Source organism: Myotis brandtii, unplaced genomic scaffold (assembly GCF_000412655.1).
Source record: "Myotis brandtii unplaced genomic scaffold, ASM41265v1 scaffold314, whole genome shotgun sequence".
NCBI lineage: Eukaryota > Metazoa > Chordata > Mammalia > Chiroptera > Vespertilionidae > Myotis > Myotis brandtii.
In genome coordinates, this window is record NW_005362033.1 from 2883429 (window position 1) to 2908401 (window position 24973).

At 42.0% G+C, this 24973-nt stretch overlaps 1 protein-coding gene across 13 annotated transcripts in view; it reads left to right on the forward strand.

Annotated features, from left to right (window-relative positions):
• The window catches only part of SPECC1 (sperm antigen with calponin homology and coiled-coil domains 1), a 229979-nt gene that overhangs the window by 146927 nt on the left and 58079 nt on the right, over positions 1 to 24973 (forward strand). For 10 of the 13 annotated variants that reach the window (XM_014542865.1, XM_014542863.1, XM_014542864.1 and 7 more), the window contains exons 5-7: positions 1670 to 1877; positions 10765 to 10838; positions 11219 to 11397. In XM_014542865.1, the coding sequence (XP_014398351.1) occupies positions 1670 to 1877; positions 10765 to 10838; positions 11219 to 11397 (461 nt within the window). Of the gene's footprint in view, positions 1 to 1669; positions 1878 to 10764; positions 10839 to 11218; positions 11398 to 14011; positions 14499 to 16198; positions 16400 to 16531; positions 17845 to 24973 lie in introns of those variants that run through there. The other 3 variants (XR_001362870.1, XM_014542873.1, XM_014542872.1) reach the window with 3 other exon arrangements.

Sequence of the window (24973 nt, forward strand, 5' to 3'; positions counted from 1 at the left end):
GGGTGGGTGGGGGGGGGGGGAGGAGGGGGGGTTGGGGGGGGGGGGGGGGGGGGCTAGTGCATTCCCCGTATGGAGGGGAGTGTTCCACCAGGAAAGATGGTGTCTGTGAGCCGTGTGGGAGAGGGACTCAGCAGGGGACCCTGGTGGCTGTCCCTTCAGCTCTCTCAGGTAGTATTGCAATTTAAACTCTGGCAGTCTGGCTCCAGGTCCCCACCCTTAGTCATTTTCATGAACTACAGTAGCTTTCAAACTTATGACAGCAACCTACAATGACATGTATTGTGACACAGAACCACACCTTATAATTGAAACAAGTTTCACAGAAAATACTCACCCTTAACGTAGGCAATGTACTCTGGTTCTTTCCCATGTTGCACTCTCTCTTATTCTCTCTCTCCTTCCCTTTCTTTTTTATTCTTCTCACAACCTCCCAATTGAAAAACAGTGCAATACTTCCTTTCACTGTTTGTTCATTTGTCAGATAATTCATTAGGGCTGACCATGGGGATAGAAAGGTGAAGAAAGCATACAGGGCCCTGTCTCCATAGAGTGCACAGCCAGAAGGTTTGCACATGAAATACAATTGGAAAAAACATTGTATATGGAAACCCCTCCAAATGTAGGAAGAAATCTGTTAGGTATCAATCAGGCTTACAATACCTGGTAAATATACAACTATTTAGTAATAGAAATTGAAAGACTATAGAAGAGGGACAGTTCATAATAATAAAATAATTAGTATGTTCAGACAGTGGAATGCTGTGCAGCATTTGCAGTAATGACCTAGAGCAATGTATATCAGTATGAATATATCTCAAAAACAAGTTATAAAAGCATAATAAACATAGTATAATACAGGGAAAAACACATTATCATATAATATAATGCAGTATAATACAGCACACTGTAAAAGAATAGTATACTATAACATCATCTGTGTAAAAATTTTATGTATAAAAACCACGGAAGGGATGACCACACACCAATTTTAGAATAATGCATATTGCTCTCTAGGGTGGGAGAAAGTTGAGGTCTTAACAAATCTTATTAAAGTAAAAAGATTTAATAAATGTTGGCAGAATTTCACCATTGTTAAGTCTGTATGGTTATCTCATCACTTTTGGTGCTTTTCTGCACATTTTAAATGTTTAATGATTAAAAATTGAAAAGGTAAAATGAGTTTCTGTGCTGTGCCACTTTTCTTTGTCTGGTGCCTGCACATTTCTATGTTCTGTGCCTTCAACTGGTGTTCTCTGTGACATTAATGTTATAGCCACAAGTATTTGATGGTGAAAGAGATTTGGGGATGTCAGGATTTAGGGTGTTGTTCCTGGCTTCCCAGCAGGCGGCGCTGCTCCACAACAGATATGAGGTAAGGCAGCCGCCCCAGCCTCCCAGTGTGAAGCGCTGCTTTACCCAGATGCCTGAAAGGAGGATATCTAAGTATGTGCAGCTTTCTTTATGTTGGTAGAAAGGGGTACAGAATCCACCCATTTGTCCTTGTGTATGTATCACATTTCTCTGCGTATTTATAGCCTTGGCCGTGTCTGTGCTGCCAGGTGTGGCATGTGCCAAGCGCTTTCTCTGCTGTTATGTTGAGGAGCCTGATGCTAATGTGTGGAGAACTTTTTCCTGTTACATTGACCAGGGAACTTTCCTTTTATTTTAGGTGGAGAAGGATTATTCTTACTTGAAGGAGATATGTGATCATCAAGCGGAACAGCTGAGCAGAACCAGCCTAAAACTACAAGAGAAAGCATCAGAGAGTGATGCAGAGATTAAAGACATGAAGGAAACCATATTTGAATTGGAAGATCAGGTGGAACAGCATCGAGCTGTTAAGTTACATAATAATCAACTCATCAGTGAGCTAGAAAGTAAGTGAAATCAAGCCCTGATGAAATGTCAATCAGGAGTGGGTAGGATATAAAAGAAACCAGCAGCAGTGGGTAACTGGGAGATGGTATGTAAGAATGTTTATGAAAAGCCTTTCTTTTAAATGTTCTCTAATCTCCTAAGAAGAATGGCAATTAAAAAGACAGAATAATTAATCTCTTAAACTAAGTTGAAAACTGGGTGATGTAGAAGAAAAGATTGTTGTACGTGAGTCAACAGTGTGGGGTGTTAGGTATACTGTGTGTGAGCCACACTGCTGAACACACTTGTCAGGCATAACAATGTGTCTTCTTTCAGGATTGATGGCTAAAAAGGTGGGTGACAGATGGTCAGAGTATCTGAACAGTGTGTGCTCTTGATGTCGGAAAACAATTTCAGCATGTGTCCTATTGATGGTAGGATATCAAATAACTGAAAAGGTGGCCATTTTGTCACTGAAGAGGCACTAGTATATGGCTTATTTACAAAGTCATTGTCTGCTTTGAATAGGGAAAGACATGTTTAAAAGTGATCAGTCAAATATTGCATGCTTTGTCCAGATTAAGTCTTATCAAATGATCTCATTTAATGTGTTTTGCTTTTGTAACAAAAGAATTAATGCATAGATCTTTTAGTGACACTAACCATTGCTAAAAATAGCATACATAGGTCAAACTGATCATTCATGGAATCCATATTTGTGAGTTCACCCACTTGCCAAAAGTTATTTGTAACTTCAAAATCAGAGTTCGCGACACCTCCACGGTCATTTGCAGACGTGCGCGGGGCAGTGAAAAATTTGAGTCTCCCAAAGTGCACCCCAGCTCAGATTGAACTTGGTGACACCTTCTCACTTCACCTCTCCCACTGTAAACAAGTCTTTTTCATGGTTTACTTAGTGCCATGATTTTTGCATTTTTGTGCTTTTTGTTGGTGATTTCACTGTTTGAAATGAACCCCAAGTGTAGTCCCCAAATGCTGTGTAGTGTCCCAAGGTGCAGAAAAGCTGTGATGCATCTTGTGGAGAAAACAGGTGTGTTAGACCAGCTTTGTTGAAACCCGATTCTAGTGCTTTTGGGTGTGAATTCAGTCTTAGCAAATCAGCAGTGTTCATTGAGTCATTCAATGTTAACCAAAACTTAGAGGAAGTTCACCAATCTGCACAGGAGATTGCTCCAGAAGGTGCTAAAAGTAAAGTCTGTGGTGTTTGATGAAGCTGTGGAAAAACGGCCAAATTTGTAGCTTCATGCGGTAACAGCCAATTAAAAACCACACACAAAAAACATAGTGGACAGCATTACTGTAAAGCAAAAAGCAGACAAATTTATAATCACATTTTCCAGGATCAGGAAAGGGCTAAACTCTTCTCAGTGGGTGCTGGGCTTGCATGGCTCAAGGGCAACACAGTGAGTGAGAAAAGTTAAAAACTTGCGGGTGAGGCAGGTTCTGCAGATCAGGAGGCTATGGGAAATTTTTAAAAATACCTGTTATGCAGGAAAAGGGTTATGTGGGCAAGCAGGTGTCCATCATTGATGGGAGGGGCTTTTTTTAAACAAAGACACTGGCAAACAAACTTATTGTATAAAACATAAATAGCTCCCTTCTGGGCCTAGGGCTAGCAAAAGCAGACCTTGGTGCACATCTTGGTCTTTTCCAAAGGCGCCCAGTCCCAGCAGAGGGAGCCACAAGCTATGGATTGCTAATAGCTATAAACAGGGTACTCAGGGTCAATCACAAACAGAGTCTGACATTGTCCTGCACTAGAGATTAGAAGCCATAGTAGATCTACTTAATACACAGACACAAACCCAAACAGGCCGCCAAAAAAAGAAGCCTGAAATGAAAGAACAAGAGAATTCTCCAGAGGAAGAGCTAAATGAAATGGAGATAAGAAATTTATCAGACATACAGTTTAGAATAATGATGACAAAGAGGCTCAACCGCATGAGAAAAAATATAGTAACTATGAAGAATGACATAGCACCAATAAGGAACACAGTGGAAGGAATATACAGTAGATTAGGAGAAGCCGAGAATTGGATCAGTGAATTAGAAGACAGGGTAGAAAAAAACCACTCAGAGACCCAGAAAGGAAAATCAATTAAAAAACAGTCGGACAACTTAAGGGAGCAGTGGGACAGTACGAAACATAACAATATTCACATAATAAGTGTACCAGGAAGAAAGCGAACAAGGGATAGAGAACATGTTTGAAGAAATAATGGCAGAAAGTTTCCCTAACCTGGTGAAGGAAAAAGTCACACAAGTTCATGAGGCACACAAGTCCCAAGCAAGAAGAACCCGAACAGGCCCACGCCAAGACACATCATAATTAAAATGCCAAAAATTAAAGACAGAGAATATTAAAGGCAGCAAGAGAAAAGCAATTCTACAAAGGAGCTTCCCTTAAGGCTGTCAGCTGATTTCTCATCACAAACTCTACAAGCCAGAAGGGAATGGCATCAAGTACTCAAGGTAATGGAAAGCAAGGATCTGAAACCAAGATTACTATATCGAGTAAGGCTATCATTCAAAATAGATAGTCAAAGAGCTTTCCAGACAAAAAAAGTCTAAAGGAGTATATCACCTCCGAGCCAAAGGGACTGCTCTAATGAGAAGGAGAAACAGAGAAACCTAGGCATACAGTGTTAAAATAACAATAAATAAGTACCTATCAATAATAACCCTAAATGTAAATGGATTAAATGCTTCAATCAAAAGGCATAGGGTAGCTGAATGGATAAAAAAAACATGACCCAACTGTATGCTGTCTACAAGAGACCCACCTCAGAACAAAAGACACACACAGGATGAGAGTGAAGGGATGGGAAAAAATTTCCATGCAAATAGAAGAAAAAAAAGTTGGAATAACAATACTCATATTCGACAAAATAGATTTTAAAATGAAGGTCATCACAACAGACAACAAAGGTCACTACATAATACTAAAGGGATCTATCCAACAAGAGGATATAACCCTGGTAAATATATATGCACCCAATATAGGAGCACCTAATTATATTAAAAAATCTTCTAGAGGACTTTAATGCAGAGATGGGCAACAATACAGTCATACTAGGTGACTTTAACACCCCTCTGACTTCACTGGATAGATCTTCCAGACAAAAACTTAACAAGGAAACAGTGACTCTGAAGGACACACTTGACCAGATGGATTTAATTGAACATTTTTAGAACATTTCACCCCAAAGCAGCAGAATATACATTCTTCTCAAGTGCACATGGATCATTCACAAAGACAGTCCACATGTTAGGACACAAAACAAGTGTCAATAAGTTCAAGAAAATTGAAATCATATCAAGCATCTTCTCAGATCACAGTGGAATGAAATTAGAAATCAACTACAGTAAAAACACTGAAAAACATTCAAATACATGGAGGCTAAATAGCATGTTATTAAACAATGAATGGGTTACCAATGAGATCAAGAAAGAAATAAAAAAATTTCCGGGAAACAAATGAAAATGAGCACACAACAACCCAAAATCTCTGGGATACAGCAGAAGCCGTCCTGAGAGGGAAGTTCATAGCACTATAGGCCTACCTCAAAAAAACAAGAAAAATTAGCAATAAAATATTTAGCCATACAACTTAAAGAACTAGAAAGAGAACATTAAGAAAAGCCCAGATTAAGTAGAAGGAAGGAAATAAAGATTAGAGCAGAAATAAATAACACAGAGACTAAAAAAAATATAAAATCAGTGAAACCAAGAGCTGGTTTTTTGAAAGGATAAACAAAATTGATAAGCCATTAGCCAGACTCATCAGGAAACAAAGAGTACCCAAATAAGTAAAATCAGAAATGAAAGTGGAGAAGTAACCACTGACACCACAGAAATATAAAGGATTGTAAGAAAATACTATGAACAACTATATACCAACAAGCTGGACAATATGGATGAAATGGACAAATTTGTAGAAAAATACAGTCTCCCAAAACTGAACCAGTAGGAATCAGAAAACCTGAATAGAGCAATAACAACTGATGAAATAGAAGCGGTAATAAAAAAAAACTACCAGCAAACAAAAGCCCAGGTCTGGATGGCTTCACAGGGGAATTTCACCAAACATTAAAAAAAGAGCAAACACCTATACTCCTCAAACTATTTCAGAAAATCCAAGAGGAAGGAACACTTCCAAACTCTTTTTATGAGGCCAGCATTATCCTAATTCCAAAACCAGATAAAGACACTACAAAGAAAGAGACTTTATATCCCTGATGAACATGGATGCTAAAATCCTCAACAAAATTTTAGCAAATCACATCCAGCAATATATTAAAAAGATCATACACCATGACCAAGTGGGATTTATTCCAGGGATGCAAGGCTGGTACAGAATTTGAAAATCAATAAACGTGATAAATCACATAAACAAATTGAAAGACAAAAATCACATGATCATATCAATAAATGCAGAAAAAGCATTTGACAAAATCGATCACCTATTTTTGATAAAAACTCTCAGCAAAGTAGGAGTAGAGGGAGCATATCTCAACATGATAAAGGCCATATATGACAAACCTACACCCAACATCATATTCAGTGGGCAAAAACTAAAACTATTTCCCCTAAGAACAAGATAGGGATGTCTGCTTTCACCACTTTTATTCAACATAGTACTGGAAGTCCTAGCCACAGTGATCAGACAAGAAGAAGAATAAAAGGCATCCAAATTGGAAAAAAGGAAGTAAAACTCATTATTCGCAGATGACATGATATTGTACATAGAAAACCCTAAAAACTCAACAACAACAAAACTAGATTGAATAAATGAATTTGGCAATGTAGCAGGATACAAAATCAACACTCAAAAATCGATGGCTTTTTTTTATATACCAATAATGAATTCTCAGAAGAGAAATTAAACAAACAACCTTATTTACCATTGCAACAAAAAAATTAAGATATTTAGGAATAAACTTAACCAAGGAGGTAAAAGACCTGTACTCAGAAAACTAGAGGACATTGAAAATAGACATAGAGGAAGACATAAACAAGTGGAAGAATACTCCATGTTCATGGATTGGTAGACTCAACATCATTAAAATGTCCATACTACCCAAGGCAATCTACAAATTTAATGCAATCCCTATTAAAATACCAATGGCATATTTCACAGTGCTAGAACAAATACTCCAAAAACGTATATGGAACCAAAAAAGACCCCAAATAGCTGCAGCAATTTTGAGAAAGAAAAACAAAGATCGAGGAATCACATTGCCAGATTTCAAATTATACTACAAAGCTACTGTACTCAAAACAGCCTAGAACTGGCATAAGAATAGGCATATAGAGCAATGAAACAGAAAAGAGAACCCAGAAATTGACCCAAGCGAATTATTACGCTCAATTATTTGACAAAGGAGGCAAGAGAATATGGAAGTCTAAGAGAGTCTCTTCAGCCCTGACCGGTTTGGCTCAGTGGATAGAGTGTCGGCCTGCGGACTGAAGGGTCCCAGGTTCTATTTAGGGCAAGGGCATGTACCTTGGTTGCGGGCACATCCCCAGTGGGGGGTGTGCAGGAGGCAGCTGATAGATGTTTCTCTCTCATCGATGTTTCTAACTCTCTATCCCTCTCCCTTCCTCTCTGTGAAAAAATCAATAAAATATATTTTTAAAAAAGAGTCTCTTCAATAAATGGTGTTGGGAAAATTGGACAGATAGATGGAAAAAATGTTAACTAGACCACCAACTTACACCATACACAAGAGTAAAGTCAAAATGGATATAAAACTGAAATGTAAGTCATGAAACCATAAAAATCCCAGAAGAAACCATAGGCAGCAAAATCTCAGACACCTCTCATAGCAATATGTTTATAGATACATCTCCTAGGGCAAAGGAAACTAAGAAGAAAATAAATGGGACTGCATCAAAATAAAAAGTTTCTTCACAGCAAAAAACAAAAAAACAAAACAAAAACAAAACCCATCAACAAAATAAAAAGAAACCACCGTATGGGAGAACATATCTGGCAATGAATGATACATCTGATAAAGAGTTAATATCCAAAATATATAAGGAACTCATACAACTTAACAAAAGAAAGACCATCTAATTGAAAAATGGGCAAAGGACCTAAATAGACATGTCTCCAAAGAGGACATACAGATGGCCAAGAGACATATGAAAAAAATGCTCAAAGTCACTAATCATCAGAGAGATGCAAATTAAAACGACTATGAGGTACCATCTCAGACCTGTCAGAATGGCTACCATCAGCAAATCAACAAATGACAAGTGCTGGTGAGGATGTGGAGAAAAGGGAACCCAGGTACACTGCTGGTGGGAATGCAGACTGTTGCAGCCATTATGGAAAACAGTATGGAGTTTCCTCAAAAAATTAAATATGAAACTGCCATTTGACCCAGTGATCCCACTTCTAGGAATATCCTAAGAAACCCAAAACACCAATCAAAAAGCATGTATGCACCCCTGTGTTCATAGCAGCACAATTTACAATAGCTAAGGTCTGGAAACAGCCCAAGTGCCCATCAGCAGATGAGTGTATAAAAAAGCTGTGGGACATTTACTCCATAGAATAGTATGCAGAAGTAAAAAAGAAGAGTCTCTTACCCTTTGAGACAGCATAGAGGGACTTGGAGAGTATCATGCTAAGTAAAATAAGTTGGTTAGGGGAAGACAAGTATCACATGATCTCACTCATATGTAGAATCTAATAAACAAAATAAACGGATGAACAAAATAGATCCAGAGACATGGAAACATGGCACAGACTGTGGAATGGGGAGTGGGTGGGTGGGAAGAGATCAACCAAAGATCTTGTATGCATATATGCATAACCCATGGGACACAGACAATAGGGTGGTGAAGGCCTGGGGTGGGGGATGGAGGTGTGCTATAAGGGTTCATTGGGGAAAAGGGGGGTCATATGTAATATTTTCAACAATACAGATATAAATAATTAAGTAAGTAAATAAAACACAAATAGCATTTCATTTTATGAAAATGTGACCAGAGGCTCACAGTACCTTAACCCTGTATTTTCTGTTGAAGCAATCCTATATAATAATAGGCTAATATGCAAATTGACCAAACAGCAGAACCACCGGTCACTATGATGAGCAGACCACCAGGGGGCAGACACTCAACACAGGAGGTGCCCCCTGGTGGTCAGTGCACTCCCACAGGGGGAATGCCGCTGAGCCAGAAGCTGGGTTCATGGCTGGCGAGCGCAGCAGTGGTGGTGGGAGCTTCTCCTGCCTCTGCAGCAGTGTTAAGGATGTCCGACTGACGGCTTAGGAGCGGGCATAAGCCGTCAGTCGGACATCCCCCAAGGGCTCCTCCTGGATTGCAAGAGGGCACAGGCTGGGCTGAGGAACACCCCTGAGTGCACGGATTTCGTGCATCGGGCCTCTAGTAGTTTAATATTTCCTCATTGGGTTTGCATGGCACCTCCGTGTAACTAACAGATGATGAGAATTGACTGTGTATAGTTCTCCTTGATTAAGGGGAGTGTCGAGTCCAGTGTTCATTAGAACTGACACGTGGTAGAACTCTAGAGCATGGCCATCTGGGGTCAGTGTCTTCAGGCTGTCCTCAGTAGTCATGCTTGAGAAGGCAGCAGAAGGCCCAGCACCATGGTCAGTGGTCAGTGTGTATTTCAAACAGCATCATCCTTGAGAAGTAGAAAGTCCAAGAGAAGTCCTGTTTGTTTTGGTTTTTCACTTAGTGATACACTGCTGTTGAGAATTCGGTTGTGTTGTCCCAAATCCTTCGAAGTCAGCACAGGCACACCAAGCAAGAAGCATGTAATTAATGTCCAGAACACATGTCAGGCAGACTCCCTGCACCTGTATCATCACAGATGCAAGCGGGCAGTAACGCAGACCATGCATCTTTAAGAAACGTTTTAGCTTCTATCAGGGATATTAAGGTATTACTAAGATGCCTTTTCACTAGGAGGCCCAGGGACACACAAACCCAGCCAAGGACAATCACTCCTCCTCATAAGATCCTTGAAAGAAATGGACAGAAAAGTGAACTAAAACGTTAAGGAGCATTTTCTCGTTCTGCAGCACTGACCCAAACACAAATTCTTGGGCCTCACATACTGAATTAGAATTTCTGGGGGAGGACCTGAACCTGTGGGACTTTTTAAGCTTCTCTGATAATTCTGATTCATATTCTTAATAGACAACTGCTGCTCTTTAGTGGATCACGAGGAAGCATTGAAGGGTTGTGACTAGGTAGAGGACATGATCAGATTCAAAGTGAAAGACTGACAGTAACTGGAGAGAACTGGAGACAGAGTGAGGAGCTAAAGATGTTCTGAGTGAGGGAGAGGTAGTCACGTCACTGAAAGCTCTGAAAGTACACACACCCACATTCCTCCGCCCTGGGGATTCCAACTCCGTGGTCAGTCTGCGGCTTGGACGTTTGTGCTTTTGAAAAGCTTCCCAAGTGACTCTGAGGTTTCACTGTGATTAAGAACTGGAGCTCTAGAAATGGGCCTGAAAGGCACCACGGTACTAACTAGTCATCTCCTCTGCCTGTTACCAGAAGCCTCACAGCGCTGAGGACATTCAGGACGATATGTACAGAACTCAGGGAGGCCACGAGTGAGGGTAACAAGTGTGAGGAGCTGTAGGTCTCTTCCCACAGCGCCTGTCACCTGGGTGTAACCTAACCAAAACCCACATGTTTTTCAGTTCATCCCGTGCTCTCTTTTAGAACCTCCTGCTTCTGGCTCCCAGTGTTCAGGTGCTGAGGATGGGATTCACAGTAGAGTGGGTGGATTTTAGTGCCTGTTGCAAATCCGGAGCTGCTCCTTTGCTACCTTGCTTACCTTTTCCCAAGAGTCTCACAACTCTGCCAACTGCTGTCTGACTTCTTTGCTCCTAGGCAGTGTGATGAAGCTGGAGGAACAGAAAGCAGACCTGGAGAGGCAGCTGAAGACTCTGACTAAGCAGATAAAGGTGAGATGTGGTTATAGCAGGGATGGGGACCTTCTCCACCACTTTACCCGAATCCCCCTTAGGTTTGGAAACGTTTGAAAAATACCCTGATTACTCTCGCTAGCCTAGCCTGTTTTTTCATAGTGCATTTCCATGGCATGGGCCCAGGTGAGTGTTGGCAGGAAGTAAAATTAAAGCGACCATTCAGTTTCAGGATGGAGAACTCTGATAGCACGAAGGCCTGACTCCCACCTGTGCCTTTTCCCTGTAGTGAGATGCCAGCGCCTCACTAAGACTGCCGAGCTGGTCTTTCTCAGTGTTGGGCACGGGGGACCTGGAGCCCCGCCAGGGTGCCAGCCCTGGTGGGCGTCTGATGTGCGTGGGGGCTCTGGCATTCTCAGGAGGAAACCGAGGAGTGGAGGCGCTTCCAGGCAGACCTGCAGACGGCAGTGGTGGTGGCCAATGACATCAAGTGTGAGGCCCAGCAGGAGCTGCGCACTGTGAAGAGGAGGCTGCTGGAGGAAGAGGAGAAGAACTCGAGGCTGCAGAAGGAGCTGGGGGACATGCAGGGCCACGGCAGGTTGGTCATGAGTGGGGGCACCCGAGTCTGAGGGCTCCTGGACAGTGCTTGGCTTCTCACTAACCACCTTGCACGGCCTTCCGTGACGCTTTATGTCTCTGTGCTGAAGTTGTACCCTTGTCTACCTCTACTGCCATGCACACCCGGGAACATTCCTTCCTGTAATGGTCTCTGCCGTTCTCTGGCTTAAGGTGTTGAGAAAGCTCTTCACTTACACGTGTACAAAAGCTCTAGCCCAGTATCTCCTGGGCTAAAAGGTTAAAAGTCATGCCCAGGGTGCTCCTGAGGTCTAGTGTCTGTTAGTGCTGGGACGCGCACACCTCAGCGGCTGTGGCAGCACCTGCCCGGCTCACTCGGTGCGGTGGGAAGTGTCGCCAGATGCAGGGCTCGCTCTTCCTGGCCCAGGGACGTGCTTCTGTATGGGCAGCATCTGCAGGCTGCCTCAGAAAGCCTTTGAAACAAGCCACTTCGTTAAAAAGAATGAGCGTGGAAAACACATCTGGCTAATATATGACTCTCGCTTCAGTTCTTGAGGGAGGGAAATCACACAGTGTATGGCTCCAGAAAGCTTTAACAACAAAATTTCAGAGGGAGGTATTCCTAACATTAATTATGGTTTAAAATTTAAATGGTTTGCAAACAAGATTATAAATAATATTTTGGGCTTTAACTAATGCAGTGTTATATTTCCCCAATCAGGAATAAATGTCCTTAACTTTGAAATTATTGAATATTAAGAAAAGATTTTGAATTTTCAGTTGTCTCCCAAATGTAGTATTTTTTAAAATATATTTTTATTGATTTCAGAAAGGAGAGGGGGAGAGAGAGAGAAACATCAATGATGAGAGAGAATCATTGATCAGCTGCCTCCTGCACTCCCCCTAATGGGGATCAAGCCCACAACCAAGGCATGTGCCCTGGTTCATAGGTTGATGTTCAACCACTAAGCCATGCTGGCTGGGCTCAAGTATATTTTAAAATGAAAGTTAGTAGGTATGAATGCTGATTGTACGGTTTGCCCTTTTTCTATGTTTTCAGGATCAGGAGGTTGTTCATTGGCTAGATTTTGAGTCTGATATGTTATGAATTTTATGACATTGTAAAGAATAGATTTTCTCAGAATTCCATTTTGATTCTCTTGCCAAACTTGCTTCAATCCCTCATTCTTTTGTTTATGACTCTTCTATGAAATAGCCTCTAAGAGAAGGATTAAGATGTGTAGCTGATTTCACAGTTCACTTTTGAAAATCAAGATCATTTTATAGTCACACCTATACTCTCTGGCCACCATAGCGTGTGAATTTTAAGTTGAGGGAGAAGAATAGGAAAACTAGATTTCATAGGGTTCCCTACTGAAACATTTTGAGGTCATTCTAGTTTTCTTTGGTGTTTCCTTTATTTGTCCATTTGTTTTGGTTTATATTGTGTGTTTTTGGAAGAGGGGCAAAATTGTAACTTGCATCACTTCATTTGTACATTACTTTAAAGATAAATGGTAAAAGACAAGTCTTGAGTTTGTGTTATCGTATGAGATGCCACATTTCTTTTTTTTTTTAAACAAGCAGCCAGGTATTTAATAAGAGATATGCTTATGGAAACAGAAGAATAAAAACAAAGGTTAATGGTCAGAACAAATTATAAAGTAGTTTCTGAGTTTGTAAGATTTTCAGTCAAGAAAATTTTTTTATGTAAGACAAAGTTTCTTTTGTTGGAATGAAAGCAAGCAGTGAAATCTGATAGATCCTCTTTATCTGCAGTTTAAATATCTCTGGTGATGTCATCAGATGCTCAGGTAAATTATAGGTGATCTGAGTTACGGCACTGTATGCTACCTGTGGTCTTGATGCCAAAATGGCACCAGTTGTTACTGACGAAGTTGAAGGTGAAGGAGGTGGTAGGAGTGAGCCAGCTGGGCTGCATAGGCTCCAGAAACAAGGTCCATCTGGGTCATAGAAAATGTTACCAAGCAAGGACCTGACCTCGGGCCGGCCTGGAGTATGTGAGTTCTTGACTTAGTGCAGGAAAGATTTCACAACATGCGTTCAGGTGATTTTGAGAGGACGTTATTAAGCTGGGGAACAAGGAAGGGCCTAGGGTAGAGAAAACAAGAGGAAAGAGACCAGGCAGGGCTGCTTTGGCTTTCCAGAAACATTGCAGGAAAGAAGTGAGCCAAGGCAGGGCTGTGTCAGCCACTGGAGAGTAAGAGAAAGCTTCAGGAGTGAGCTGCCACTGCCCATTGCTGCCCTGGTTACAAGTCTCATGGAGTCCCTTAGAGCAGTGGTTGCCAACCGGTGGTCCGCAGACCACTGGTGGTCCTTGAGGTCCGAAAGGTTGGCGGCTGCTGCCTTAGAGTTTAGGAGATGCACGCCCGTGGGGAAGGAAGGGGGGAGGGAAAGGAGCAGGCATGCTCCTGAGAGGGAGATGGTGCTGAGATGCTGCGTTTCTAACGTAGACTCTAAGATGCAGCCCCAGTTATTCAACTTGAACCCTGATATCACAGGACATGTTGGCATGCATCTTGACAATTTAGTGTTCCATATGCTATATCCTACATCTTCAAACTTAGGGTCACTTTTTTTTTTTAACACAATATGTTTCTCTTTTGATTTTCCAGTGATTTGCAAACCTACCTCCAAAGTCCAGCAGTTTAATGCCTTATTGCAAAACATTTCAAACGTTAGAATCACACCAATCCAGAACATGGCATATTACTGAAACCCTGTAGGCTTCAGTGTGTGCTTGCCGATCACTGCATTGGGCAGCACTTCAGACAACTGCCAGGGCTGGTCTCTTGTCTGATTTTGCGCCTCTCTTGCAAGCTGCCCCTTCTAAAGAGTTGACTATTTGAAAGTTACTACTCGCTGATGGCTCAGCCACTTCCTGAACCTACCACTTGATCAAGACATGAAACCAACTCATACCCTCAAAGGTCCTGAAGTGACATAGTGTTCCCTTCTTGACTGATGGTTCTTGACTGAAAGGCAATTTGACTTTTACAGTCATCTAATGAGAACTCAAAAGTCATTCTTGGTTCAGGCACAGCCAAAGAACTTGCAGAAAACTCTCTGATGAGGTCTTCCAAGTGCGACCAAGAGAAGGTAAGAGCATCTGAAAGCACCTTGATCATAACACAGGACTCACTGATTTACATTCTCATTTGCATATACTGGCATTTGAGGGAAGATGGTTAGGCTAGTGGGAGGGCAAATGAAGTTCGTGTTTATTACCAAGAACTCAATAATTAGACAAAGTGGACTGTTAAATAGTTTTGTATTTTGGATAGTTTGAAAACTTAGCTCGTGATCATCATCAGTCCTATTAGGTTTTCAAAGGTATTTTTTAGAGTCAGAATAACTGATGCTAAGGTGTACAGGAAAATGGGGATCAAGTCTCCTCTTTGCCACCAACTGGCAAGGTTTCCTTCCCAGACCCAGCTCCTTCCTCTCTTAAGCGAGGAGATAACAGCAGGTCGTTTTTAAGGCCCCGTAGGCTCTGCTGTTCCTGAGAGTATTGGTCAGCTGAGAGTCAGGTGCCCGCAGCACTTCCTTCCCGCGCAGTCCTTGGACCCTCCTTGCCACGGTGGCATTTCCATAGTCCAGCTGGGCTGTGGACCTCATCTTTCTCTTCCGGAAATTGGAAAAGCCAGGATGGTTTTCATGGGTCTGTATGTGATGTGTTTTGTGGACATGTACAAATTACTGGAGGAAAGATAATAAATAACTTTTCAACTCTGGCTTCTTTCAATTTTGAACCATTAAGAGAAAGACACTGAAGTGAAAACTTTCCTTGAAATTAAAACATCGGACCTTTTCCCTGAACGTTGAGTCCTGGGGCCTGGCAGACAGAGAACATGCATGCAGCGCGACTTAAGGACTTGATGGGCCCCACGCCGTGTTTCTACAGAAAGTCATTGTCGATGGCAGCACATGACACGGCCCTCAACAGCAGCGGGGGAAGGCCCAGGGGGTTCCTCAGCAAAGACCATTGGTCTTAGGGTGACTTCCTCGGTTTTCACTGTGTATCATAAGACACCAATAAGCACCCATGGCAGACGTCTCAAAAAGAGGTCATGGAAAACACTACACATCTGTGTCTAATTAACTGTGTCCGTTTCTAAAACAGCCTGTCTGTGATTCAAAATGTGTGTGCACCACTTAGCTTATACCACTTGTTCTCGTGTTGTCACCTCTCCGCGAGCAGCATGGCTGCATATCACCGCCAGACTCTGGAATTGGCTTTTAACTCTGCGTGTGCGCACATGTGTTCTGCCCTGATGTCAGCCGTGTGCCTGTGCCGCGTGTGTTGTTGTTACAGCTGCAATGCGTCAGCTGCTCACCCAGGACTCCGTGGTTGTCACTGAAAGGGAGCTATAGATTCTTGTCACTTAGTTATCTTTGCAGCTCTCTTGCTGCAGATGCTTTGATGCAGCATCCCTGGCTCTGGGGGATGGGGACCAGTTCCCAGGGAGATTTCTGAGCAGGCCTCACATTAGTACTTTTTATTGCCAGGAGCCTCCGGCATTTTATTCGGTCAGTGCAGAAACTGGTCCTCTGGTACCCCCAACAAGCTGAATACTTTCCCTCTTGGACTACTTATTTTTTCATAGCTTAAATTTGCGTTTATGGCATTAGACGCACAGCCAGTAATTCTAAACAGCTGTCTGCTTCCCTGCTCCCCAGCCCCCATCTTTACAGATTTGCTTTGGAATGTGTGAACAGGAGCTTCCCTGAGGCCTTTAGGATTTTTATGCTGTAATAATAAAATAAACCCTTTTCTCTTTTTCTTCTTCGGCCGTGACTAGCGGACAGTAGAGGGAAGCAGAGTCACTGTGACTTTCAGAGAGCCTGACTTTGGTTTCCTGGGCGCCTCCGCCTCCCCAGCACAGCTGTCTGTGGGTGAAGAGCTAGCGGAGGAGCCTCATGTGGCATTGTGAAGTCTTTAGCATTTTCCCTGTCTGAAGCCTCCTGACTTCCAAGAGTATTGGAACCAGGAACTCAAGCAGGTCAGTCCTGCTCTGGGTGTTAGCTTTCCCGGGGGACAGCGTCAGCTGTGGTACTTACATTTGTAGACTGAGGTCATGTGGCATTAAGCAGCTCCTTTACCAGCCTTTCCCCTCCCATTTCTATTTCCACAGCGCCATGGTCTCTGTCAGCTAGCAGAGCATTGACGGAAGAAAGACCCAGACCCTGCCATGATGGGAACCTACAGCCATTGCTCTTTGAAAGGGGGAGTCATGTAGAGGAGAAATTACCTCTTTATAGAGCCACGCTGTCTCCTCGTAGCACCCACTGTTTCTCACACACAATCACTGCAGTCAAGTCTCTTAACCTTTTTTTCTACTTTTTTGGAGTCAACTCATTACACAAAGATGATTCTCCCCTCTTTTTTTTTCTCTTTTTCTCAGAAGATTCAGCAGACTTTTACTTGGAGCATAAAATGAAATTCTGAAAACACACACAAAGACAAAGTACGAGTCTGTTGTGAAAAGCATTTCAATGCACAGCTAGTGTTTAGGGAGCAGTGGCCTAGCCAGTGCAGGGCGCCAGTGAATGCGAGGAGCCAGGCGTGTGCGCCCCGTGGAGTTTATCTTTATGCTTCCTTTTGAATGTGGTGCCTGATAATCATGGGATTAACACTATTTAAGGCAAGAGAGGAAGCCATCTGTGTGACATCTCGCTCTGAAGAAGTTAGTCCTTTCCTATAGCAAGGCTTGCCGAGCCGGCGCAGGCGCAGGCCGGGGTCTGACTTCGTTGCTGCATCTGAAACAAACCACCCACAAGTTCCGGTTTGATTTCCAATATTCCCTGCTGGGCTCAACAGAAGTAGGTGTTTGGTTGATAATAAAGGACATAGTTAAGCCAGTAGCTTAATGTGGTGACAATGCTAATTGGAATCTAATTGAAAACAACTATAGCCAAAGCCTCATGAATAAAACTTACTCTGGAAACTTAAAGACTTTTAAAATCCAGAAGCATAGAGTTCAAAGTGTGATTTTAAACTTTTGGAAGTACATATGTTTGTGAAGATCTGTACCAGTTCAGCAAATCCTACCCGCAGTTCTCATGTGAGGAACTCGTGTACAGTCCAGACGCCTTGGGTCGTTAGCAGCTACCTTATCCACAGGAGAAGACAGGAGTTTCACCTGATCCAAGGAAAACCAGGAACAGGATACTCTAACTCAGGAGGATGTTGTGGGTGTCACACTGGAGACCTGCTGGATAGAAATGTATCTGTTGGGAGCTTTACCTCAGATTGAGGATTCTCAGAATGAGATAAAATCCATTTGCCGAGTGTTTTCACATTAAACAGTAAGACAAGTTCAACCTCAACTTCAAGTGCCCAGCTGTGTTTGCACCCCGTGTCTTGCTCTGTCTACTCTGGGGTCTGTTGGATATTTTTATATGTAAGCGTTTATGAAATGCTAAATAAATGTGACTATTTAGAAGAGTCTGTTGCCTGATTTTTTAAAAAATCACTGGCCACAATTCTGAAGGGCCTTTAATGTCATTTGTTCTCAATTTTCTAGTGCACATAGTTTCAGAACTTTAAAGCCACGTCAGATAGCTAGAATTTGAGGTAGCAAGCTGGACTTCCAATACAAGTTATAGTCAGGAGGCTCATTTTAAATATGAATGTCATTATTACATGATTTTATTATTAAAACAAGAGAGCAAGGAGCAAAATACTGATTTTACATAAATTTTTTAAAGCAAAACTATTGGAAAATATATCACATAAAATTTGAAGTCTAGATTTGTTTTGTTTTTGTTGAAATTTAAAAACAGATCTTTTGGTGCTTTAATGTATTGGATTTCTTCTTATTTATGAAGTAATATTTAGGTATGCTGGTAACAAAATGGAGATGTATAAAGAAAAATATTAATCTTTCTTGCCCTCTAGTACCACCCTCTAAGGTAATAGTGGTCACAGTACATATTTTTCTTTACCTCCCACTTTACTCATGTGAATATACATACACACACACACACACACACACACATGGTTAATTGATATATTTTTTACAAAAACGGGATTGTATCTGTACATTACTCTGGACGTTCACGTTTCACTTAGCACATGTATCGTGGGCATCCTTCCAGGTTGACATAACTGCATGGAATCCCAGGCATTGGACGTGCCCTAGAATATTCAAATACTGTCATACTGATGAACATCAGGGTTATATTTTCCAGTTTTTTTCTTTCCATTGATATATTTTTTACAAAAATGGGATTGTATCTGTACATTACTCTGGACGTTCACGTTTCACTTAGCACATGTATCGTGGGCATCCTTCCAGGTTGACATAACTGCATGGAATCCCAGGCATTGGACGTGCCCTAGAATATTCAAATACTGTCATACTGATGAACATCAGGGTTATATTTTCCAGTTTTTTTCTTTCCAAATAATACTGTAACCATCCTTATTCACGTAGCCTTCTAGACTTGTGTTTTATTGTGGTAGGATGGGTTCCTGAAAGTGTGACTGCTGCTTTAGAGAATGCGCACACCTTTCATTTTAATAGACGGCGCCAGATAGCTTACCTGAGACTGGGGACACGTTACTCCTGATGCCAGTGCCTGTTTACACACAGCCTTGGCAGCGGCAGATAGTTCTCATCTTGATTCTTGCCAATAGGGTGAGCAAAAAGCGCTCTCTCCTCTCTCTAGTACTTCAGTTCACCTTTCTCTGAGCATGTGTTCATATAGCAGCCATTTGTATTTCTCTTTTGAGAATTGCTAGTTTAACACTTACGCTGATTGTTTTATTGGGGGGGGGGTGGTGTTTATCTCCTTGCAGTTTGGGTATTTTGGCTTTATCTTTATCATGGAAAATTTTATATTGTTATGTAATAGTTTGTCGGTATTTTCCATTACTGCTTTTCTTTACTGGACTTTGTTTCTGTGTAAGATTTCCCCCACCCTAATTGTGTACAGATAGACTATTACATTTCCTCACCTATTTTCTACACACACACATTTTATCTTTCTTTGCTTGCTGAGTGGTGTGAGGTGGAGGTCTTTTTCTTCCACATGACAGCCAGGCGTGCAGCAGTTGTCCTTTGCCCACTGACTGAAATGCCACCTCACATTGTTCATGTCATCTATATTCAGAGAGGTTTTTCCAATATGTCCTCATTTCTTTTTCTCTTGAGTTGGTTCTACTTTAAAATATTATAATGCAATTATTAAATTGCTGATACCATTTTTAAATTCTTTCCTTTCAGTTTATTATTTCCTGGAATTTCATTGTGTTCTTGAGGCAGGTGCTATCAAGTGTCTAATTCTGTTTCCTGTCGTAAATGTATGAATATCTCTTCTGTTCAGTTATTCTCTTCATTTATTTTTGCCTGTGCATTGTGCCTGACTCCTTTAAAGGAGCTTCTTCTGCCTTAAACTGGGTAAGTTTGTGTTACATGTCAGAGACCCAGGAGCTCAGACAAGTACAGAGGAACAGGTGCGCACGGGTGGACATTCGCTCGTGTCCAGTGTCTTCTGTTTGGTGACAGAAGGTGGGAGCCAGCTTTCTCAGTCTAGTCTTACTTGGCGTACTGTCGTTTTAGGACATGTGCTGTGGCTTTCCTCCCCATCTTCCCTTTCTGCTTTGCCCTTTGTGCCTGGAATAAACCAGCCCTGGCCTCCTAGGACAGTCATATCTGAACGTCACTGATCCTTTGCAGGAAGATTGCTCTGCGTGCTGTCTGGTCATCGTGCTGCGCCCAGCCCTGGCCCCTGGTATAGGGGACATGAGCAGGGTTTACCCATATCTTTATTTTCTTTGAAAGGGAATTGGGGATACTAGTAAACCCTCAGTATTTTCTTTCCATATTTTCCCCCTTATTCTCTATGTAGCAGAAATTCTTCAAAGCCTAGGGGGGGCGGTAGATATTTTTCCGTAGTGTCCAATACTGATGAAGGATTTTTATGATATATTTCTTGGGTTCTTATTGTTGGGGTTGGAGATTAAGATGCATGTGTTTACTAGTAGATTATCATCTTACCCTGTTTGTTTTTATTGTCATATGTATGCTTATATTGAAATTCAAAAGTGAAAATCAAGACATTGGTTGACACCTGAGTGACCGAATACTTACTAATTTGTCTTCACTCTAGAGCTACAAATGTCTTTTAGGTTTGTTTAGTGCATAACAATAAGAAACATTTTGAGAAAATTGCACTTTGGGCACGGGCATAGAGTGAGCAAAGGCATGAAGGCAGGACATAGAAGCAGAACATCAGATGGCGAGGCGTCTAGTTGGGAAGCTGGGAGGGATGTCAGTCTGTAGCCCCGGAAAGGCCCACACTGCGGGAAAGACCTGTGTGGACATGTGATTGACATGACTGGTCTCTACAGGCATTCAGCTCCAGTTGTGAAGGTAGCAGTGGGGCAATGTGACATTTCCCAAACATAGTTAACCTTTGAATACTTTAAAAGTAATTACTTATAAGAGCTCATGTGTTCTTAGATCAAAATAGATAACACAAAGTGGTGTCCTTTATGAGGAAGAAGTGCTGTAGTAAACCACCATTTATAGACTGTTCTATAACCAAATAAGGAAAGCAATGAATTAGAGATTAGGTAACATTTTTAAAAATGAAGGATACAGACATAATTGCACATATATACATATATATAAATTATAATGAAAGATCTATAAGGTAGACCAGCAGTCAGTGAGATGACATGGTCCATGGGGAATACATCTCCTGCCTTGTGTTCCTGCATCAGATGACCTCACCTACAATTGTCTGTCATTCTCAGGTATGGATTGCCACTTCCTAAGAGCATATTACTGCATAAAAATAAGAGCAACTAAATAAATATTGTTAGTATTTTTCTTAACTGTATGTTAAATAAATTTATGTTTTTTAAGTGAGGAAGGTACACCCTCTTTATTTTTAATTTTTATTTATTGCTTGATTTTAGTGAGACAGAGGAAGGAAGAGAGAGAAACATCAATTTGTTGTTCCACTTATTGATACATTCATTTGGTTCTTGTGCCCTGACTAGGGATCAAACCCACAACCTTGGCATATCTGGACGATGCTTTAATCAACTGAGCTGCCTGTCCAGGGCTATGTTAAATAAATTTAAACAAGAAATACCATCAAAATTCTTCTTAGAACCCTTGTATGCCTCCCAGGACTTCCATGCATTATCAAAAATTTGAGAAAGACATGGCCACACAGCCGGATTTGTATTCCAGATTCACCATTGACAAGCCGCTTTGTCAAATTTTTCTTCTAAAATATCGGAGTTTTGCCTGGCTGGTGTGGGTCAGTGGTTGAGCATCATCCTATGAACCAGGAGGTCACTGTTCGATTCCCAGTGAGGACACGTGCCCGGGTTGCCAGCTCAATCCTCAGTGGGGGGCATGCAGAAGGCAGCTGATCAATGATTCTCTCTCATCATTGATGTTTCTATCTCTTCCTCTCCCTTCCTCTCTGAACTCAATAAAAATATATCTTAAAAAAATACTGGAGTTTTGTGGAAAATTCAATTAGATAATGTTTTTAAGACGATATTTACTGTGGAGTTAAGTCATACATGTATTTTCTTGTAGAAATTATTCATTATTGTCATAGTTTCACCTGCTGGTGGTGGATGGAAACCCGCCTCCTCATTGTTGTTTTAAACATGGCCCCTAAGCAAGGGTAGCCGTTTCAACTGAGATGCACCTGAAGAAAGAAGCTAAATGCCGTAAAAAACGAATGCATTAGGCTAATTGAAAGATGGTATATTTGTATTCAGCTGTATTTACAAAACATGTAAGCTGTATTCGGTGTTTGGGGTTGACCTTAGAACCTAACATCTGTCTTAGGAGTCATCAGCTAGCCTTGAACAAATGTTTACTCAAATAGTGGTACCTTGCAACTTCTCATTTAATGTATTTGCTGTAATGCACCCACCTGTCTCTATGTTTAAATGCTTCTTAATATCTTTTATACAATATAGAGTTCTCATTCTTCCTTGGAAAAGTGGAAATGTAATACAGTTAACCTTGAACAACACTGGTATTAGGGCACAGTTGAGAATCTGTGAATTTTGACTCCCTTAAAACTTAACTACGCCTAGCCTACTGTTGACTGGAATCCTTTCCAATACATGAACAGTCGATTAACACAGCTTTTGTATGTATAGGTATTATATAGTCTATTCTAACAATAAAGTAAAGCTAGAGAAAAAATTAAGAAAATCATAAGGAGAAAATATATTTTTCTCTATACATACTTTCCTCTGTATTTATTGAAAACTAGAGGCCCAGTGCACAAAAATTTGTGCAGTCGGGGAGGGGTCCCTCAACCCAGCCTGTGCCCTCTCGCAGTCTGGGGCCCCTCAGGGGATGTCCACCTGCTGGTTTAGGCCCGCTCCCCAGGGGATCGGGCCTAAGCTGGCAGTCAGACATCCCTCTGGCAGCCCGGGAGACCTCGGGGAATGTCCACTTGCCAGCGGGGAGCAGGCCTAAGCTGCAGTCAGACATCCTTAGCACTGCTGAGGAGGCGCGAGAGGCTCCCGCCACCACCGCTGTGCTGGCAGCCGTCAGCCTGGCTTGTGGCTGAGCAGAGCTCCCCCCTGTGGGAGTGCACTGACCACCAGAGGGCAGCTCCTTCATTGAGCGTCTGCCCCCGGTGGTCAGTGTGTGTCATAGTGACCAGTCATTCCCATTCGTTCTGCCGTTAGGGTCAATTTGCATATTACCCTTTTATTATAGAGGCCTGGTGCACGGGTGGGGGCCGGCTGATTTGCCCTGAAGGGTGTCCTGGATCAGGGTGGGGGTCCCCACTGGGGTGCCTGGCCAGCCTGGGTGAAGGGCTAATGGCTGTTTGCAGGCTGACCAAACCCCCCAGCGGGGACCCTGGTCCCGCTGGGGTGCCTGGCCAGCCTGGGTGAGGGGCTGATGGCTGTTTTCAGGCTGGCCACGCCCCCCGGCAACCCAAGCTCCCAGCCTTTCCTTTTTCTTTTCTTTTCTTTTTTTTTCCAGTGCCTCCTTGAGCAGAGGCCAGTGGGCTGGAAGCAGGTACCTTGGATTTATTTATCTTCTATAATTGAAACTTTGTAGCCTTGAGCAGAGCCCAGGGCCAGCCAGGGCAGGTGGGAAGCTTGGCTTCCTCCATTGCCGGGGGCAACCCAAACCTCCTGCTCGCTCCAGCTCCGTGGCCACCACCATCTTAGTTGGGTTAATTTGCATACTCACTCCTGATTGGCCGGTGGGTGTAGCATAGTGATGGAGTGATGGTTAATTTGCATCTTTTTCTTTTATTAGTGTAGATAATCCATGTCTAACTGGACCTGTGCAATTCAAACCCATGATCAGGGGTCAAATCTACTTCATTTATTAATGGTGTTGTTACTGGTTGATCCCAAATAATTCTAAGACAGACTGGTGTAATGAATTTCAAGCCTGTTTATGATTAAAATACTAACTGTTCTTCAATTCAGGCTTTGTAAGTCTGCGCGCGCACACACACACACATATATCACTGTTATGTAACACGGTTAGTATTTAGACCAGTAGCTTATCTAATCCACTTAAACCTGCAGAGTTTTCTCATACTGACTCTTGTTCTAGCCTGTGGACTGATTGGGTCTTTGGCTATCTGAAGGCACAGGGACTGAGAACTGTTCTTGAAGTCTTGCACTTTTCTAATAGAGTCTGAACGAGTTTTCTGACTTATCATCTGATGTTTTGAATCACAGAGAAACTTGGGTAATTGAAGGGAATACTTCAGTAGATGTAGAGTTTTTATTTTGTCCTTATTATCAAGGAATGAAATGAAAATGAATTTTTTAAGTGATCTTCCTTTTAGGAGGGGTGCCCTAAGTTTCTACAAGGCCTTTTGGTAGCAAGTATTTATTTTTAATTTAAAAAAAATTTTCAATTGCAGTTTACATTCAGTTTTATTTTGTATTAGTTTCAGGTGTACAGTACAGTGGTTAGACAATCATATACTTTATAAAGTGGTCCCCTGATATTTCCAGTACCCAATTGGCACCATACATAGTTATTACAATGTTGTTGACTATATTTCCTATGCTGTAATTTACAACCCCATATTTTATACCCACTAATCTGTACTTCTCAATCCCTTCACCTTGTTAACCCAGTCCTCCAACCCTCCTTCTCTCTGGCAACCATTAGTCTGTTTTCTGTATCTATTTATGTTTGTTTCTGTATTGTTTCTGTTTTGTTCGTTCCTTTAAGTGAAGTTATATGGTATTTGTCTTTCTCTGACTGGCTTATTTCACTTAGCATAATACCCTTTGGGCCCATCCATGCTGTCACAACTGGTAAGATTTCATTCTTTTTTATGCCGAGTAATATTCTTTGGTAAATATGTACCACAGCTCATGTATTGATGGGCACTTGGGTTGCTTCCATAGCTTGGCTATTGTAAATAGTGCTGCAGCCCTAACTGGTTTGGCTCAGTGGATAGAGCGTTGTTGGCCTGACTGAAGGGACCCAGGTTCAAGTCCAGTCAAGGGCACATGCCCAGGCTGCAGGCTCGATCCCCAGTAGGGGGCATGCAGAAGGCAGCTAATCAATGATTCTCTCTAGTCATTGATGTTTCTA